Here is a 13,480-nt window from a genome sequence, read left to right as displayed (position 1 = left end):
GGAGGGAGGGAGGGAAGGAAGGAGGGAAGGAGGGAAGGAGGGAGGGAGGGGAAAAAGGGACTTGAATATCAGAAGACACTGCAGAAACATTGCTAATTACCAAATATACGAGCTCTGGTTAGATTCTGACTCAAGCAAATACAAATTTATAACACAATGTTGAACTTGAGTTAGATATTTGAGGTTCTTAAGAAATAGTTGCCCATTTTTGTAGTTATGCTTTGGCACCAATACATTCTGAATTTTTTCTTTAGGATTATTTTATTTTATATATATGAAATACACTGTAGCTGTCTTCAGACACACCAGAAGAGGGCATTGGATCCCATTACAGATGGTTGTGAGCCACAACATGGTTGCTGGGAATTGAACTCATGACCTCTGGAAGAACAGTCAAGTCAGTGCTCTTAACCACTGAGCCATCTCTCCAGCCCCTGAATTATTTTTTGAGGCAGGAGCTATGTAGCTCAGGCTAGCTTCAAACTCATGACACCACTCCTTGACTCAGCCTCCTAAAAATTAAGATTATACATGTCTATAATGCCCCCTCCCAGGATACCTTCATTTTGGAATCTATAAAATATTTTATGGAATTAAGTAAGGGTGTCTGTAAGCCTACCATCTTTTTAACTTTTATTCATGCATGTATGCACGTGTGTGTGTGTCTGCGCGCGCGCCTGCATGTGTGGGTGGCGTCTGTGGAAGCAAGAGGAGGATGTCAGGTGTCTGGCTTTGAGACAGGGTTTCCCACCAAATCTGGAGCAAGAAGGCAGTCAGCAAGTCACAGTGAACTTGTGTCCACTCCCTAGTGCTGGGATGAAGACTGTGTGTGGCCACACCCAGGATTTTATTAGTGCTGGGATTTGAACCCAGGTCCCCATGTTTATGGAGCAGTATTCTTGCCCACTGAGGCATTTCTCCAGCCTCAAGTCTACCATCTTTGAAGCAACATTTGAAGTTGAGTGAAAAGCACATGAAGGATCACCATTTTGTTCTGTTTCACCTGATACACAAATTTCCCTCTAGCAGAAGACGCTCCCAGAGCATCCTACCTAAAGTTCTCCTCATTACTAACTGCACCTGCTTTTCTTTCATCCTTCCTCTCTTTTCTTTTCTCCTCTTTCCTTCTGGGCATGAGTGTGAATGTGTCTATGTTGAGTCCAGAGGATGACATCTGGTGTCTTCCTCAACTGTCTTCCTCTTTACCTCATCTTCGAGGTCTCTCACTGAACCCAAATCTCCCTGATTCAGCTCGACAGCTAACCACTGACCTCCAGGGGTGCACCTGCCTCTTCCCAACCCCAGCACAGTGACCACAGACACTGCTGGGCCTGGCTTTTACATGGGTGCCAGGGATCTGAATCCATGCTTTTGCCGCAAACACTTTACCAACGGAGCCACCTCTAGCCCCTGCCCAACTCTGTTCTTCACGGAACTGACACTAATGGCACTCCGTATACTTACTGGTTTATTTTTCTCTACCAGAATCTAGTTCCAACAAGAATGAAACCTGTTTCCTTTGTTTGCTGCTGACTCCCTGCAGTTATGGCTATCACCCAAGGGTGCTTAATAAACCTGTATTGCCTGGAACGCCATGTGGATAAGGGGGAAAACTGAAAGTTGAAAGCACACGTTGAAAATAAACGGTGGTGACATCGCCTTCCCCAAAGATGCCAGGAAAGGAAGAGAGATTCAATTTTTAGCCCTGGGGGCTCTGCGCTGCCTTGGTGTTTAGCCATTCATCATCAATTGGCTAAGAAAATGAACCAGATTCATGGTTGTTTAAGCACAAATCTTATTTTTTAAGTGAAATCTTATCAAGAGTCCAGCATGTAAAACCTGATAGCCAAAAGCAGATTTATTATTATAGCTTAGTCTCAAAAAAATAAAAATTAAAAAATTATCCAGTGGTTATGAGGAATCTAGGAAAACCTGGCCTAGCAACGCCAGTTTAGAGGTGAAGGGTTGGCTGGGGCAGCTGAGAAGCGGGGTTCTCTGCCTGGCAGGCTGCTTCTCCCTGGGCTGGTTTTCAGGTGAGGAGAGCGTGGCTGGCCCTGCTGGGGGCTCCCAGGGCCCCGAACTCACTGTTTTTCTCTGAGCTCTTGACCTACTCTGTTTGAGAGAGTAGAACTCCTTCATCAAGTCCTCCACTTCCCACTGCTCTTCCTTCAGCCTCCGGCAGCAGTGCAAGGCAGCAGGGTCAATGGGGTGAGCTTCTGTGTTGAAGATATAGCCCCCAGCTCCCAGGATGCACTCCCCATGGGGAGTCATCACAGAGTCAAAGGTGGAGCCATTGTTATGGATGAAGTTGTTTGGGTGAAACAGAAGGTAGAGGTATTTCACAGTCTCGGCCAGGAAGAAAGACTCCATGCGGTTGTCAAGCTTGTGATCCCGGAGGTCCTTGATCTGCCGCAGGATGGAAGAAGTGGAAGAGTCAGAGCAGAAACACTGTTGGAGAGTAAGGGTCAGGCAGCCACCTTTATGAGCTGCTGCCACTAAACAGCTGAGGGCATTTGGTGAATCACTTCGAGTTTCACTCCTTCCAAGCTACCAGCACCTTTCACCTGAATCACCACAAACAGGACTTCCTGCTTCCATCTTTCCCCTGAGGTACACTTCGATTGTGGGTCAAACCTCTTCCTGCTTGGATCCTTTCCTTGCAGGCCCAGCCACAAAGCACAGCTCACCTGAGGGTCTTTGTGAATTTTTTCTAAACACAGACCCCAGGAAGTGAAGGAGCCGGCTGAGAGGCTGACAGGGAACAGAAGAAACACCTCTGCCCCTCTGCCTCTGAACTCCCTGGATTCTGCTGCCTCTCTACCCTTTATAGCCACTGCATCACCTGTCACGTTAGACAGACAGACAGACAGACAGACAGACAGACAGACAGACAGACGTAACTCCTGTGTGATGAAGACTCTGTAAGCTGAGAGTCAATAGTATTAGTAAAGATTAGAATAGATTTGTGTTTGCCAACAGACAGCTCTCAGTGGAAACTGGGGAACTTGGTAAACTGCAACCAATGAAATCTATGTCGCTTATGAATTTATTATTAAATAAATCCTGACACTGTGGAAAGACATCACGCATCCATTTGTTTCTGACACAATGCTCATGACAAACAGTGACACAATATTCCTGACCTAACCAACCCTTCCTCAATGAGCATAGGTTATTACTACTGTAAATAACTAACTAGGGGTCAGCTGTAGAAAAATTTAAAAGTTCACAGGCAGAGATGAGTAGGATAATTTTCTACAAATTACTTTTAGCTTCTTAGATTTACCAATATATCTCAGCGAAATTAACTCTCAGTGGGCACTTAGCTTGCACAGTACTGTGATGCAACTATGGACTCAGTCAAAGACCCTGTCAGATTTTCTTCCCTGTTTGACAAAGATTGAAGGGATGTTCCCACCATGCACCTCGGGAGGCTTCCTGGAAGGAAGCCTCCTTTTCATGGAAATGAGCTTTGCCTTCCCAGTGGACTTCTTGCTTGGTTTTTCAGAGAACTGGACGCACTGGAAGCCAAAACAAACCACTGCTTTATTATCCTATTCCCTGCAGTCCTTCTCTATCACAAAGTGAGTCTTGCAGGGTATGCAGCTCAGGTAGAGCTCTTACCCAGCATACACCAGGCCCTAGGTTCAGTCTTTAGCACCATGAAGAGAATAAAGGACCTATCTGTATTTTACTTATAAAATATTGTCACATTACAAAATTTTGCAGAAGTTTTGTTGTTTTATTTTGAAATCCACACCCCAACACAAACTCTATAGACTCTCAGGAAACCCCCAGCATATTTTCTTTTACATCTGCTTTATGCGTATACAGTGTCTGTCTGTTGCCTGTTGGGGACTATAAGGATGTCAGCTCTCTCTCTCTCAGAGCTGCTGGTGTGCTATTTGCTAAAGTACAAATCAGATCATGGTACGGCTCTGTTGTGGGTCCTAACATTCTCAGCCCAAGCCAACCCAAGTCCTACTCTCTCCTGTGCCTATAAAGGTGCTACATGACCGACCCCTGCCCTTTAAGACCTCTAACTTTTCTCCTTGCTCACTCCCCACTCAGCCACACTGGCTTGCTTTCTGTCTCCCAGACACATACCTTTTCCAACTAAAATGTAAGCTCATGAGAGCAAGGGTCCTGGTCTGCCTGTGTCTCTAACTCACAGCCTAGAACAGTGCCTGGCACATGAAAGGCATATAGTAAGTACCTGCGGGAACAGCAGAACTGCTTATTAAGTGCCATGTTGGAATACAGTGCTAGGGGACTCTAGATTTCTTCTCTTAAAATTCACTTAAAAAGCCCTCCGACAAACTTTGTACAAACCTGACCTTGCAAAGCACATATTCTGACAGATGGAGGACCGATGCAGGCAGAGGCAGGCCAGGGACTTAGGGTCTAATCCACCTTGGTAGCTAGGCCCCGGCAATTTGTAAAACTCTGGTTCAACTATGAGAATACCAGGAACTACGACAATTTGGCTTCTAAAAGTAAATTAACTTGTTTCTTTATATGACTGCCCTGTGGACCCCACATAAAGGCCACCAGGCAAGATGGTTATCAGTCACCTAGCATTCTTCTACTGTCTACTCAAGGCTTACCCTAGCAATGACAACCTGCAGGCCAAAGAGAAACTTTCAGCCCCTCTGTGCTCCCCTCTGTGTGTCCCGCATCTACCCCAGCTTGTAAGAAGACACTGAGCTCTAAGTCTAGAACCCCCTCTTCAGAGTCTTTCCCCAAATAAGGCCTGGGCTGTCTTAAGTCACTCTGCCTTTGCCTGTCTTTCCTCCTCCTTGACCTTTCACACTTCCACCAGACACATAGCCTTCAGCAAGCTTCTCTGTTCATGACTTTACAACCACTCCCTTCTTGTGCTAATGCTCTAACATTGCCAAATCACCACCACAGCTTGTGAATGGCCAGAGGAGACACTTCCAACTCCCCAGGCCCTGAAGCACTCACCGTGGCAAATCCGCACTCCACCTTGCTGATTTTCTCAATGGACTCCACGGCATCTCTCCCGAGTTCTAAGAGAGTGGGATCCCCCGTGGCACGGTAGAGGTACATTGCGCTCTCGATGAGCTCTGTAAAGCCGAGCAGGACCTTCTCAGTGACTGACAGCCATGACATGGGACTTCTCCCGTCCATACCTGATCCCAAAGTCCCCCTGGAGAAAATCATGGTATAGCTTTTGGGACTACTTGGTGAACTGCAACCAATGACAGCAGCACAGCTTATGAGTCTGTTACTAAATAGATCCTGACACAGTGGAAAGACTGAATGTGCCTGTGCTTACTCTTCAGAGCCAAGATGCACAAACCCTAATGCTCGGTCTAGTGCAGCAGACTCCCATCCCCTAGGAAGAGAGGCAGCCAGACTCTGGGCAGAGAAGGCTGCAGAGGCTGTGACAGCAATGTCTGTTGCCTCCCTGACCTCGGCAGTGCACGCAGCTGTCTGACTGGCAACTATTCCCAGCGGCGATGTGTTAAGAACACCACGGAACACAGTTTTAGGAAGGGGCATCTGCCCAACATGTGCAAGGCGCTGGGGGGTGATTCACAGCACCACAAGGACAAAATTAATTCCAAGTGAGCTGGGTGCGGTGGCACACACCCAAAATCCCAGCACTTGGGAAATAACAATGTGAGGATCAGGAGTTCTAAATCACCCTCACCGGTACAGTGAGTCCACAGCTAGCCTGGGCTATGTAAAACAATGAGGTGTTCAAGATGCTCTAAAGAGTCCTATTCCACAGCCAGGGGCCCCTTCCTAAGCTGAACATTGGCCAAGAGGAATGGACCCAGGTGAGGTTACCATTTTTTTATGCATGCTTATTGCTGCTTTTAATACATAAAGAATTGTTATGGGAAAAAAATGTTTTTCTGCTGTCATTAGCCTCAGTGAGCAGAAGTGAGAGAGAGTTCATTATATCCTTCCTTTCTTTCTCTCTCTCTCTCTCTCTTTTTTTTTTTTTTTTTTTGGCTTTTCGAGACAGGGTTTCTCTGTGTAGCCCTGGCTGTCCTGGAACTCACTCTGTAGACCAGGCTGGCCTCGAACTCTCGAACTCAGAAATCCTCCTGCCTCTGCCTCCCAAGTGCTGGGATTAAAGGCTTGTGCCACCACCGCCCATCTCCATTTTGTTTTCTACCTACCTCTTCTCAAATGGAAGACCCTCTCCCTCCCTCCCCCAGCACCTCCTCTGTCTGGCTGTCTCCCTCCTGAAGAACTGTCGCCCTTATCCATCCACTCATACACTCACTCCGTAGTGCTAGGGAGCACAGCCAGGGTGGCGCACAGGCGGAGCACACCACCTACCACTGAGCTGTGTCCACAGCCTCGACTACTCTTATTCTGGAGAACAAGTCTCCGGCTGTCTCGTGAGCTCTCCTGACCCTTCCTCCCCTCATCCCACAGTCTTCTGTTCACATTCTAGGGTGCATTCCAGGGCAGATGAACACGCACAGAAAAGACAGCGCTCTCCTGGGAGGCCTCCCTCTGCTGCCAGCAGCTGGTTGGGTCAAGGCCAACTTTTTCCTTTTTCTCACACAAGGGCCTAGTGTTCGAGCCAGTATTCTGCTGTATGTCTCCTCAGACAACTCTGAAGGGCAGTCCAGGGAGGTGAAGGCTTCTAGAGGACTTCAGGCTAGGTGCTGTAAGTGCCATTAAAGACACTGCAGTGCCACACACTGGCCAGGCTGGCTTCAGAACAGTACCTTCTCTCTCTCACCTGCCTCTGTTTGGGGGAAGGAAGGGTGACTTAACTACTGCACTCCTAGAATTCCTGGTAGTGATGTGTACTCCAATCCCTTCCTGCCAGTGGGCCCTGCAAATAGAGCAGGTGGCCCCTGTAAGCAGTGAGCTCCCGGCCCTGGTGGTAACGAGACCAAGATTAGAAAACTGCTGGACACAATGACTGTGTGGAGATTTCGGTTAGAAGACCTGTCTGAATCCCCAATGCTGAAACTGCCTCTTAACATTAGAATATGTAGTTCAAACTCTGAGTTTTATCTTTTCTCCTGGAAATGATAAATATGACTGATTTTTCCAAAGAGTTTTCTTCTTTTTTTTTTTTTTTAAAAAAAAACCTGTACCTTTTAAAATAATTTATTTTTTTATTTTATGTGCATCAGTGTTTTTTCAACATGTATGTCTGTGGGAGTGTGTTGGACCCCCTGGTCCTGGAGTTACAGGCAGTTGTGAGCTACCATGTGGGTACTGGGAATTGAAGCCAGGTCCTCTGGAAGAGCAATCAGTGCTCTTGACCTGTGAGCCATCTCTCCAGCCCATTCAAGAGTTTTCTTAAGAAAACAAAACAAAACCGCCATGAGAACAAATGTCTGAGAAACACCAAGAACTGGAGTCCATGCAGAGTCCCAGTGTGTGACCTCTGACCCTTCCACCAGCATCACTGTACTCTTCACTCCCAAGCTCCTGCACTCCCCGGGGCGAGAAGAGGGAAGGAATGGGGCACAGAGCACAGAACAGTGGGAGGCAAGGAGAAGGCTGGTCTTGTGGCTCACGGGGAATTTGGGTGACGTGCAAGAGAGGACGTGCAGAGACTACCATGTCCAGACAACCATAATGTGGCATGACGGACACTAGGCCATGTGCCTACCTGCTGACTAAGCTTGGCCTCTCTCCCTAGTTCTTCCCTCCTCACAGAGGACATCAGAGCTGGCAAAGAACTTAAAACAGTGTTCAGTCTGTGGTCTTCTCCTTGATTCTGAGCTGCCAAGGATTGAGACTCGGTGGCCTTAGACTCGATGGCCCAAGGTTCTAACATCCCATACTGTAGAAGTATACTTTACAAAAACCACTGACAGAGGTGGCCCGTAGTTCTCAATGTCCTGGTGGCAAAAGTACCCAGGACTTAGCCTGGCTGGCATCTCTTTTCTCGTATCTCCAAGTTTGAAAGAGTGTGAGACTTACTTAGAAGGAAGGCCTGCATTTAACAGCCTTGGACAAGCCACTTCAACCCAGAACTGTTCCATAGCTAACAGGAAAACAACCAAGAGCTGTTAGAGAAGGTAGGAGTAGCCTGGGGAGCACCTGTGAGTGGTTAGGGTATGACGAACCATTGCTGCAGGTCGGCCGGTCATGGACCAAAGACACTGCTTACCTGGTCGGAGTGGGTAGCCTTCTCGCTTCTCCACTGTGTATCCCTGAGGAATGTTGTAGAATTCTGGTAGTCCCCCAAACTGCTTCCATACAGTGTAGTAGTTGAGAAAGGTCCTCATGGCATTGTCAATATCCCCAATAAGGCTCTGTGGGGAAAAAAATGGTCATCAGGTCAGCCGACTCAGGCAGAGTCCACAGGTAAAACTTCACATCACTTGCAAGGAAAAGACAAAGCAAAGCCTTGGAAGCCCAAGGTGCTGATGTCAGTGATGATGTCAGTGATGATGTCGACCACTGACAGCAGTCCCAAGCCACAGAGTGAACGTCTCTGGGCCTTGTCTTGTCTGTTAGACATAAAATTCGGCACCTATCTGATACCTTGGTTGAGGATCTGAGATTCCATATTAAGTCTCTGGACCTCCATGGTCAGTGTCTGCTACTATCAGGCTCTTACTTTGGCCAGCTGATCCAAAATTCTAAGCACGGGGGAGAGACTAAGTATGCTAAGACTCACGAGGATTCCACACCTCCAGCAGACAGCCATGCTTACTAGTGAGCTTTATAACCTTGCAAGTTTCTCTACGCAGATGTAAGAAAACGAGTGTGGTGTTTTCCTACACGACAAACAGCTTTGAACATGTTGCTCTATACTTTTCCTTTTCATTCAATAATATATCTTAGTTTTCTCCCATGAATACAGAGAGGGCCTTCCTGTTTCTACAGCTGCACAGTATTCTGGCATCTACACTGCAGCTGAATCCACTCTATATGTCCTCACCTGGCTTGCTTCCAGTCTTTTGCAATTTTCTAAACAATTAATGCTGCAACAAATACTGCCTTGTGTCACTTCAAGCATATGAAAATGTTTCTGTGAGACAAATATCCAGAAAGAGAATTTGTGGGCCAGAGGATATAAATTATTGTTAAGTCTATTTAAAAAATTCTCTATCTTCCTTCCTTCCTTCCTTCCTTCTTTCCTTCCTTCCTTCCTCCCTCCCTCCCTCCCTCCCTCCCTTCCCTCCTTTTCTTTTTTTCAGACAGGGTCTTACCATATGATTCTGTTTGCCCTGGAACTCACTATGTAGACCAAGCTGACCTTGAATTCACAAAGATTCACTTGCCTCTGCCTCCCAAGTGCTGGAATTAAAGGTATATGCCACCACAGCTGGGTCACTTACCTATTTTTTTTTTCAAATTCTACTTAAGTATTTTAAATTTTTAATTATTACTCCTAGTGGTTTACTGTAGTGCTGTAGCAGGATACTTATTCTGCTACATTGTATTCACAGTGGAGCTCAGTGATAAGGCAGTAGAAGAGGAGGTGGAGCTAGGAGAAGAACAGAGGAAGAGGAGGGGAGAAAGACAGGAAGGGGAGAAGAAGGAGGAGGTTAACAGCCATGGAGAACCACGAATAGGTCAAAAGCTGTCCTGGGTAACAACTTCTATCAAAAGGTAAGATATTGGGTAACAGCTCTAAATGTGTAGGTGTCTTGTTAATTGAACATTTCTAAATATATAAATCCTTTAGATAATTATTAAGCTTTAAGAGTCTTCATTCTACTGGCAGATATTGTCTGGGGTTTAGCCAAGCTTTGTGGATGCAGCCGTAGGTGCCAGGGCCTGTGCATCTAGCTAGCTGGAGCCCTGGCCAGAGCCAAGGAGCAGCAGGAACATGGCGGCTGCCCAGGAACAAGCCCGACTGGGTCTTGTTTTCTAAATATCACCCCTACGTAGTGCAATATCAATCTTTGTTTCTTCACATTTCCTTGACTCTTTATGTGTGCACGCATGTTCCTGTGCATGTGTGTATGTGTATAAATAAGGGTAGGCTGTCCATTCTCACACCCTTTTAAGTGTCTGTCTCTTAACACTGGGGAGGTAGAGGTAGGGGGATCAGAAGTTCAAGGTCACTCTCCATCACAAAGTGAATTCAAGGCCAGTGTGGGATATGTTTGGTCCTGTCTCAAAGCAAAAACAAACAAAAGCATCTTTAAATTATTAAATATTTTGGTAAGTGAAATATTTTGATATAGGTAGGGGTAGATTAGATGGGCTCTAAGGTCCCTTCTAACTATAAATCTATCAGACTGTATCAGAAGAAATAAAACAGGATGGTGGGCAGAGCAGGCTACTGTGTCAAGGAAGGAACTTGAAAGAAATGTCCAGCTGTTGCCAGCAGCCATTCCTACAAGGCCTGGAGCAACACTGCCAGATGCTGCAGGTGGCACTATACCCACAACCAACTGGGAACTCGGCTCCTAATGTTCCGTTTGGAAAACCTGTTAGGTAAGATCACGAATCTGTCTAGCTTGTTTTGGTTCTTCCTTCCACACACTGCCCCAGAGTACTAAAGTTCTTTATTTGACGCATTAGAATAATCATATCACAGGATAATGGTCACTCTCTCTGGCAAGTCCTACCTGAAGACCAGGCCAGTAAGCCTCCAAGGACTGGAAGACTGGCATGGACACAGTCCCCTTGTACATCTGCACCCAGAGGTACCAGTCATCGAAGTGTGTGTAATTCCGGATGGCTTTGTTGTATTCTGCATTGAGGGGGAAGAGACAACAGACACAGGTGACTGAAGAGACAGACAAGCCTGGACAATGGAGGCATGCACGTATACTCTGAAACACAGTGCAGTGCCCAGCCTTGAAGCAAACCAGGATACATCAAGGTAAGCACACCAGCAAGGAAAATGGGTTCAAAACCCCAGGCTCAATTCTAGTTCTTCCTTTTCCATAAGTTAGCTATGACCTGGGGCAAACTTTCTCCTCATTAGCCTCAGGTTTATGCTGTGTTCGCCCCCACATGGAGCTGACAGTCAGTGGGAAGCTGAGGTGACATTTCTCCCATAGTACATGGGTCCAGGAGGAATTTAGTTTTGTGTTCACTGCAGAATCCCTATCACTAGGACAGTGCATAATTAATATACATAATAAACGTAATCTGGATGAACGAAATGCAGACACCAATTCATAAGCTATGTCAAAAAAAATGTAGTAAGAATTAAACACCCATGCTCACAGCTTGGCGCAGTGGTTGGTATGTCAGTGATACACAGTAAATATGCACCAAATAAATCAACAGTGGCTGTGCTAACTATCACTGTGTGCTTGACAAGCCTGCATGAGAATTAATACTAGTGTCTGTTACCTAAAATGTCAATGTATTTACTCACCAGGTAAATGTGACCTACTGCATATAAAGAACTGGTATACTGAGATTTTTGGTTTCTTTAAAAAAAAAAAAAAAGACACAGAAATGTTATAGGAACATGTTTTTGTTTTGATCCCAGATGTGGGAGGTGGAGCTGCTTTTCCAAAGATGCTGACTATGGTTTGCTCTGTGCTCTAGCAGGGATGTGATTTTGCCAGCAGCAGATAGTTTCTGCAAGTGTATGGTACTTGGAATTCTGAGGCTCTTTAAAGGCTGAAAATGTTAGGGTGCTGAGAGGGGCGTAGCTGCTGCTGTAGCCGCCGCCGCTGCTGCTGCTGCTGCTGCTGTTATTGTGGTTTGTCAAGTAGTCATGTGTCAAGAAGCGAGAAGACGGAAATTAGAAATCCTGACAGTGAAGATCAAACTTGTCCCAAGGAACTCAATACCCCTAGTCAGCAGAGAGCGGTCTAACGATATTGACACCCCCTTCCCCTCTACCCTTTTTTATCTCCTACCTAGTGTTGGGAGTTGGAAGGGTAGGATAAGAGAGGAGAAGAATGATAGAAAAAGGACCCAGAAAGTAGCCAAAAGTCCAGCTACAGACTGGGAGAAACCCAAAAATGAGTAAGCCACAGGGCAGATGCCAAAGGCTCAGTACTCTGAGGAGATGCATACTGCTAATTAGGCAGGACATGTAAGTTAAACTCGGAAGACAGAACATACATACATGAAGACACACCAGAGAAGCAAGCACTATGTGAAATGGCCAAGAGGTAAGGAATCCAGACCACAGTGAGAAAGCAGTAGCTCCAGCAGCTCCTAAGGGTTGTTGTGTAATAGTTCCCTCCAAGATTAAAACATTCCATATTGCAGGGAAGCTCATTAAGATATAGGTTAAAAAAGAAACGAGACAACAGGATGCTCTAAGGGGAGGTAAAGCAACGGGAAAACTCAGAAGGCTCAGGAAGTAAACAACTCTGAGGCTTCAGGAAGTCCCTGAAATCAACTAGATATATTGGACCCCTCCCTCAGCGAGAATATATAAGCTGCAAGGGCTGCCTAGAGATTTTCTCTGGCAAGCTGAGCTGCCTGGCCAGGCTCAGACTAGCACCCAGCCACATGGAAGAAGTAGAAAGCTGCCTAATAAGATGTAGGGATCAGCCTTGCTTCCTGGAGAGGTTCAGATCATGGGAACTGCCTGGAAGAGGTTCTCCAACCAGTTGACGTGTTCGTTTGCCAGGTTTCCAGCTTTCATGAGCTATCACTCACACTGGGGTGGGCTTTGGTGATACAGCTGTCTTTGAGTCATTTTTGCTCCTGTAAATAACCCCTCACTTACTTCTATGCAACCCCAATAAAACTCACTGTTCATCGAGATAGATCTTGGTGGTATTTGTATGTCACTGGTTCCCTATCTGGGATGAGGAAATGTTTGTACTTGTCTCCTCAGTCCTCAGGAATAGTGTCACACAAGAGGTAGAAGTGGGAAGATAAAGAGTTTAAGGTTATCCTTGGCTACAAAGAATTTGAGACAAGTCTAGGCTACATGAGACTCTGACTCTAAATAAATAAGTAAATAAATAAAACAAATAGAACAAAACTTAAACCAAACAAGACCATAAAACAGAAAAAGAAACTATGAAGAAGCAGTGTACATCAAGACCCTCCAGGGGCTCCGAATGCAGAATGGGTATGTTCTGTAGGCACTTGGCAGTAACCTGACATATACAATAGAGCACAATCAACAGGAGAGTCATAGAAAAAGCCCCCTTACCCTGCCCCTTTACCTAGAAACATGGCCATGAGCTTCTTATCCTGAAGAAGGATGGCTCCTTTTACCAGGTACTCAAAATAGGAATCCACACCAGCCCCGATGCCTGCATCCTGGGCCACCCATTTGCCAGTGAGCACATCGATGTGATTGCCAACCTGAAAGAGACACAATCCTTAGGAAGGGCACACTTAGTACTCTGACTGCCCAGTAAGATGCCAGGAGGCATCTCAGTACTTCCTTAAGACATGCACTTATGCAGGAGGGCATGGGGCTGCACCACAGCTATCCTTCCTGTACATCTCTACTAGGGAGACACGCTTGGGCACATTGAGATGACTTACTTAGCATGCTAGACAAAAATGAAAGAAGAAAGAAAGAAAGAAAGAAAGAAAGAAAGAAAGAAAGAAAGAAAGAAAGAAAGAA

At 46.1% G+C, this 13,480-nt stretch overlaps 1 protein-coding gene across 1 annotated transcript in view; it reads right to left on the bottom strand.

Moving 5' to 3' along the window:
- Positions 1–1,771: 1,771 nt before the first annotated feature.
- The window catches only part of LOC114627482 (ER degradation-enhancing alpha-mannosidase-like protein 2), a 28,060-nt gene continuing 16,351 nt past the window's right edge, over positions 1,772–13,480 (bottom strand). The window contains exons 7-11 of the mRNA XM_028775316.1: positions 13,071–13,212; positions 10,545–10,669; positions 8,126–8,270; positions 4,969–5,090; positions 1,772–2,406 (exon numbers count right to left, since the gene is read on the bottom strand). Of these exons, the coding sequence (XP_028631149.1) occupies positions 1,912–2,406; positions 4,969–5,090; positions 8,126–8,270; positions 10,545–10,669; positions 13,071–13,212 (1,029 nt within the window). The 3' untranslated portion in view covers positions 1,772–1,911. The remainder of the gene's footprint in view (positions 2,407–4,968; positions 5,091–8,125; positions 8,271–10,544; positions 10,670–13,070; positions 13,213–13,480) is intronic.

Source organism: Grammomys surdaster, unplaced genomic scaffold (genome assembly GCF_004785775.1).
Source record: "Grammomys surdaster isolate TR1022 unplaced genomic scaffold, NIH_TR_1.0 254, whole genome shotgun sequence".
Taxonomy (NCBI): Eukaryota; Metazoa; Chordata; class Mammalia; order Rodentia; family Muridae; genus Grammomys; species Grammomys surdaster.
The sequence above is the reverse complement of the archived record's forward strand: the minus strand, read 5'-3'. Positions and strand labels throughout refer to the sequence as shown.